The 6112-nt window shown below is 46.2% G+C and overlaps 2 protein-coding genes across 5 annotated transcripts in view; both read right to left on the bottom strand.

Moving 5' to 3' along the window:
- Window positions 1-740: 740 nt before the first annotated feature.
- Window positions 741-5455, bottom strand: r3hcc1l (R3H domain and coiled-coil containing 1-like). 2 transcript variants are annotated; one of them, XM_063010753.1, is made up of 7 exons: window positions 5367-5455; window positions 4004-4453; window positions 3707-3882; window positions 3383-3453; window positions 1139-1234; window positions 906-1046; window positions 741-819 (listed from the first exon to the last, which is right to left on the bottom strand). In XM_063010753.1, exons 2-7 carry the CDS (start codon window positions 4433-4435, stop codon window positions 767-769), a joined length of 969 nt encoding a protein of 322 aa, XP_062866823.1. In that variant the 5' UTR covers window positions 4436-4453; window positions 5367-5455; the 3' UTR covers window positions 741-766. The 2 variants fall into 2 exon arrangements, with proteins under 2 accessions (XP_062866823.1, XP_062866824.1); XM_063010754.1 differs by having other exon boundaries at window positions 4004-4450; window positions 5367-5449.
- Window positions 5456-6082: 627 nt separating this feature from the next.
- golga7ba (golgin A7 family, member Ba) overlaps window positions 6083-6112 on the bottom strand; it is an 8959-nt gene continuing 8929 nt past the window's right edge. For all 3 annotated transcript variants that reach the window (XM_063010765.1, XM_063010763.1, XM_063010764.1), the window contains exon 5: window positions 6083-6112. This exon is cut by the window's right edge and continues 1042 nt beyond it. The gene's annotated coding sequence lies outside the window, so the exon portion shown is untranslated.

Here is a 6112-nt window from a genome sequence, read left to right as displayed (position 1 = left end):
AAAGATTAGAGCGGTATTTATGGTTCAGAAACAGATTTAGGTTTGTAAGGCACTTGGCTGAGGTTTTGGAGTGGTATTTATGATGAGGATTTAAAGACTAAAGTAGTATGTAGTACCCAGAGGCACTAACTCTAGGTCTTTATAAGGAGGATTTAAAGATTAGAGCGGTATTTATGCTTCAGAGGCACTGACTATAAGTCTTATTACCAGGATATGTGTGGTGTTTATGGTTCAGAAGCACCGACTAGGTTATTATGGTGAGGATTCGAAGACGTAAGTACTATTTAGGGTTTACAGACACTGACCCATATTTTTATGACGCATATTTAAAGACTCAGGTGGTATTTATGGTATTTATTTCATTATTGACTTTTTTTTGCAGCCCTGTGAGGGACTTTTGGGACACGCCCCCCAGGCGCCCGACCGGCCGATAGTGAATCGAGATGGAAAGACCAGCATCAGTTTTAATCACTTAGATGAACTTTAATCAGTCACAGAGGAAAGACGTGTAGCAGAAATGATTAAAAATCCCAGCTCCCCGTACCCTGACGCTTCGGGCGCCCACTGATCCAGGCATTAGTTTGGAATCTGAATGAATCTGTATTCCCAATCGGGGTCCGTTTAGCCGCCCGGTCCGGGTCTCGGGTTCTCCCCCTGAGCCAGGGGTGCTTGTGGAGCTGTGAGGCAGCGGTTCGATACCTTGCCGTGTGTGTAAGGGAGGCGGAAGGAGGACCCCCCCCCCCCCCCCCCCCCCCCCTCGTGCACTTCACTTCCCCTCCCAGGCGTCCTCTCTCTGCTTGGCTGCCAGTCGTTTCTGTTCTGAAAGACACAAACACAGACGCGGCGTTAATGAGGAGAAAAGTCCGGTCCGGTCCGGTCCAGACGTGTTTTTATCGGTCGAACACCTCTGGCCTGGCGGAGTTGGTTCTTCTCGGCCTCGCGCTGCTCCTGGGTCACCGTGCTCTTCACCCCCAGGGCGCCGACGACCAGGCGGCGGGCCAGAGTGGCGCTGGTCTGGGGTCGCTCTTTAGCCGGGAGGAGGTAGTCTACACGGTTAAACAGATATAAATAATAGATGGTTTAGTGATGGACGCTGTGGGAGTGAATCCGAGCGTTCACTGATGTGAAGAACGTGCACCTGACGAGTCCCGGGCTGTAGCTTTAGTGGCGGAGGATGATTTAGACAGGGGTCGGACCTTCAGCATGGGGTGTTTGGTCCTCAGGACGTCCCGCGCTACACACACACACACAAACATGTACATTAGCACATTCAGTGCTCACTGTGCCACTTGGAGCCTAATCAGCTCTCTGAATATCTGTGCAGGCTTCTGAACAAGCAGATCATTAAACATGTAGTTATTCTGTTCGGGCTGTAGTGTGTTGGGGTGTGTCGTGTTGGGGTGTGTTGTGTTGGGGTGTGTTGTGTTGGGCTGTAGTGTGTTGGGGTGTGTCGTGTTGGGGTGTGTCGTGTTGGGCTGTAGTGTGTTGGGGTGTGTCGTGTTGGGGTGTGTCGTGTTGGGCTGTAGTGTGTTGGGGTGTGTCGTGTTGGGGTGTGTCGTGTTGGGCTGTAGTGTGTTGGGGTGTGTCGTGTTGGGGTGTAGTGTGTTGAGGCCTGTTATAGACCTGGAGAGGAGCCAGAACTGGAGGGTTGTGTTGGCTTGCGTGTTGGGTTCTGTTCTGTTGGGCTGTGTTGTGTTGAGTTGTATTGGATTGTTGTCTTGTGTTCTGTTGGGCTGTGTTGTGTTCTGTTGGGCTGTGTTGTGTTCTGTTGGACTGTGTTGTGTTCTGTTGGACTGTGTTGTGTTGTGTTGAGTTGTATTGGATTGTTTTCTTGTGTTCTGTTGGACTGTGTTGTGTTGTGTTGAGTTGTATTGGATTGTTTTCTTGTGTTCTGTTGGACTGTGTTGTGTTGAGTTGTGTTGTATTGGATTGTTTTCTTGTGTTCTGTTGGGCTGTGTTGTGTTCTGTTGGGCTGTGTTGTGTTCTGTTGGACTGTGTTGTGTTGAGTTGTGTTGTATTGGATTGTTTTCTTGTGTTCTGTTGGACTGTGTTGTGTTCTGTTGGGCTGTGTTGTGTTCTGTTGGGCTGTGTTGTGTTCTGTTGGGCTGTGTTGTGTTCTGTTGGGCTGTGTTGTGTTGAGTTGTGTTGTATTGGATTGTTTTCTTGTGTTCTGTTGGACTGTGTTGTGTTCTGTTGGACTGTGTTGTGTTCTGTTGGGCTGTGTTGTGTTCTGTTGGACTGTGTTGTGTTCTGTTGGACTGTGTTGTGTTGAGTTGTGTTGTATTGGATTGTTTTCTTGTGTTCTGTTGGGCTGTGTTGTGTTCTGTTGGGCTGTGTTGTGTTCTGTTGGACTGTGTTGTGTTCTGTTGGACTGTGTTGTGTTGAGTTGTGTTGTATTGGATTGTTTTCTTGTGTTCTGTTGGACTGTGTTGTGTTCTGTTGGGCTGTGTTGTGTTGAGTTGTGTTGTATTGGATTGTTTTCTTGTGTTCTGTTGGACTGTGTTGTGTTCTGTTGGGCTGTGTTGTGTTCTGTTGGGCTGTGTTGTGTTCTGTTGGGCTGTGTTGTGTTGAGTTGTGTTGTATTGGATTGTTTTCTTGTGTTCTGTTGGACTGTGTTGTGTTCTGTTGGGCTGTGTTGTGTTCTGTTGGGCTGTGTTGTGTTCTGTTGGGCTGTGTTGTGTTGAGTTGTGTTGTATTGGATTGTTTTCTTGTGTTCTGTTGGACTGTGTTGTGTTCTGTTGGGCTGTGTTGTGTTCTGTTGGGCTGTGTTGTGTTCTGTTGGGCTGTGTTGTGTTCTGTTGGGCTGTGTTGTGTTGTGTTGAGTTGTGTTGTATTGGATTGTTTTCTTGTGTTTGTTGGGCTGTGTTGTGTTCTGTTGGACTGTGTTGAGTTGTGTTGAGTTGTGTTGTATTGGATTGTTTTCTTGTGTTTGTTGGGCTGTGTTGTGTTCTGTTGGGCTGTGTTGTGTTGAGTTGTGTTGTATTGGATTGTTTTCTTGTGTTCTGTTGGACTGTGTTGTGTTCTGTTGGGCTGTGTTGTGTTCTGTTGGGCTGTGTTGTGTTCTGTTGGGCTGTGTTGTGTTGAGTTGTGTTGTATTGGATTGTTTTCTTGTGTTTGTTGGGCTGTGTTGTGTTCTGTTGGACTGTGTTGTGTTGAGTTGTGTTGAGTTGTGTTGTATTGGATTGTTTTCTTGTGTTCTGTTGGGCTGTGTTGGACTGTGTTGTTTACTGTTGTTTTTTGTTGTGTTGTGGTGTGTTGTGCTAAGTTCTGTTGGGCTGTGTCAGGCTGTGTCGTGTGTTGAGTTGTGTTGTATTGGATTGTTTTCTTGTGTTCTGTTGGACTGTGTTGGGTTCTGTTTTTGCTGTGTTGTGTTGAGACTGACCTGCTATAGGACTGGAGAAGAGCCCGAGAGCGTGAGTGTCATCAATCCACTTTATATCGAACCCTTTCTGTCTGGAATAAACACACACACACACAACAAGCGTTAACTAGTATAACTAGTATAACTAGTATAACTAACACAGTGAAATGTAGATCCTTTAAAACAGACTCAGACTTGTAATGAAATCAGCACATCTGGAGGAATTCTATCTATGCATGACGACACGGTACAGACTAAAGTATTGGGACACCCATTTTAACTATGCAGCAAGAGTTTAGGGAAGGCCCGTTCCTGTGCCAGCATGAGCAAAGCTGTATTACGTACTGGTAGGAGCCGAAGGCCCGTATCAGGTCCTCGGTCTTGAATTCGGTGGGGAAGTCGTAGATCTCCACGATGTGCGACAGCTCGTCGTCCCGGAGCTCCACCTCCTCGTCCTCCGGGGACCAGCTGTAGTAGTCGAAGCGCGGATCCTGGACGGACGTCTTCTTGCGGCCGGCCTCCTGAGCCACGTAAAGAATACATACAACATATATACACACTAGATAATATAGAGCCAAAAGTATTTGGACACCTGTCTGCGAGCTTGTTGCTGTTTTACGGAAATAAAGGGTGCGGTTTCACCTCTTCTAGAAGATGCGGGTCGAGACATTCTCCGTCATCTGCAAATAAAGCATCCCAGTTGTCACCATCCTCCTCCTCTTTCTCCTCCTCCTCGTTCTCCTCCTCCTTATTCTCCTCCTCTTTCAGTTTCGGCCCCGACTCGGTCGAGACGTCTGCGTCCCGCTTTTCGTCTCCTTCTCCGTCGCCGTTCGAAACCCCCGATTCTTCCTTCTTCTCCCCGCCCCCTCTGTCCTTCTTGTTTTTGGAGTTGTAGCGCCGGGATTTGTCGGTGTAGCGAGGCCTGGGTTTGGGTCTCTGCTCACCCTCGGATGGGGGCTTCTCCTTGCACGGGGGCTGCTTCTTTTTGGGAACGTAGAGGGCCGCGTCGGGCCTCTTGACGCGTGACGGGGCGGAGGGGTCGGGCTCGGCTTTGGCGTGGACGCTCTCCTCCATTAGCGGATGAATATTCTTCTGGGAAAACGACAGAACAGGATTTTTACACTCATAATGTCACGGAATTAAATATTTCTAACATTTTTTGGGTTGAGTGTAGATGAAGGGGTGTCGGAGGGGGCGTGTGTCAGTCTCGGCTCTCCTCAGCCAGGGTGGAGCTCAACATCAGCAGAGAGGAAGCTCAATCGGGTAACCGGATACGACTAGATTGGGAGGAAAATTGCGAGGGGGAAATGGTCATGGACCTGTATGGACCTAGAATGCAGTGTGGGTGTGGCACAGCACCAGGAACCTGCACACCTGGGTTCCAACCCTACCTCCGTGCACAGTCTGCGATCGAGGATGTCGATACGTCCGTGATTTGTACTCAGTGTTTATATCGTTACAAAAGATTAGGGAGGGCTGAAAGGTTTAAATACTCCCACGGCACTGTCCACAGTCGAGCAAGTTTTACTGTACGGTATAAAGCTGGCTGGACTGTGAGCGATCACACCACTTCCAGGAGTCAATTTCAATTCCTCTGAACACCTGCTGACTTTTCCAGCCTTATAGGAGACTACTGTTGTAATACGTGCAGTCACACTAGCCCTATTTATATGGGCACAGAGAAGTCACCAGGTGTAGCATTACAACATAATATTATTAACTCTACCTTGCTGTCTGTATACTTAAAAAAAAAACACAATGAACTCATTATTTAGTCCAAGAAATTATTTAAATTCACGTTTGTAAAAATGTTCGATATTAAACGTGGCTAACAAAATTAGCCAAACAAGCTAACCGGCTAGCAACACGGCTAACCGAATTCACAAATTAACTCCAAATATTGCATTTAAACACCCCAAAATGTATTAACACATGGTATTCAAAGTTGAATTCACACCATAAACAGAAAATAAAACGCTTTTTGGTACATTTTACTCATATTTACCTTTTTATTTACACGGACGCCGGAACCGTCGAGACCCTGAATGTTTTGGAGCGAGCGCGCTGACGTCACCTGCACCGAGCGCTCCTATTGGCTCGCCGGGATTTGTAGTTCTTTAGTCAAGAAGACGAACTACAGGCTGTCGAAGATCGCTAGCCTAGCAACTGTTAATACTCTTAAAAAGCTGTATATATTAACACACACACAAACACACGAGTTGTTTTGCTTCTTATATTATTAATTATGTTAATAAATAATTAAAATTAAGTGCACGGGTGGCGCATTATGGTCTATTATGGTTTATTATGCTAGTTCACTGTGTTTACACGGACATTATTAGCTACTCTGAGGTAGAAGTTAATGAAATGAAATAAACAACATGTTTAATTAAAGAGAAATACAAAACGGAAGCTTCGCCCAGGCTGTATTGTCTTTATTATCACCTATTTTTTAATATTTGTATAAACTGATGCATGTTTTAACTCATTATCGTCCTTGTCCGAGTTACAAGGATGGAAAAACACTGACAATACCCTCTAATCAAATGCAGGCCATAAAACTTCCACATTTACTCAAAGTTAGGGGTGAAATTAAGCAAAAATGTGACTAAAGGTGGGAATCCAACCAATCAGGAGCGAGCTAAGAAAGCAGGAAGCACGTGTTAGCCCTAACGTTGAATCAACTGGAAGAAAAGCGACTGACGTTTATTTCTGAGTTGAAATTCTTTATTAATATGTGCACAGAGAAGC

Source organism: Trichomycterus rosablanca, chromosome 15, assembly GCF_030014385.1.
Source record: "Trichomycterus rosablanca isolate fTriRos1 chromosome 15, fTriRos1.hap1, whole genome shotgun sequence".
In the NCBI taxonomy this organism is placed as follows: Eukaryota; Metazoa; Chordata; class Actinopteri; order Siluriformes; family Trichomycteridae; genus Trichomycterus; species Trichomycterus rosablanca.
This window is presented reverse-complemented; position numbering and strand designations above follow the sequence as displayed.

What these genes read in the sequence shown, in the direction of transcription:
- r3hcc1l (XM_063010753.1), bottom strand. Translation starts at nt 4,435, where the DNA reads ATGGAGGAGAGCGTCCACGCCAAAGCCGAGCCCGACCCCTCCGCCCCG. An exon ending in ACCCGCATCTTCTAGAAGAG is followed by an intron (nt 3,883 to 4,003) that starts GTGAAACCGCAC and finishes TACGTGGCTCAG; the next exon opens with GAGGCCGGCCGCAAGAAGAC. An exon ending in CTTCTCCAGTCCTATAGCAG is followed by an intron (nt 1,235 to 3,382) that starts GTCAGTCTCAAC and finishes GTGTGTGTGTAG; the next exon opens with CGCGGGACGTCCTGAGGACC.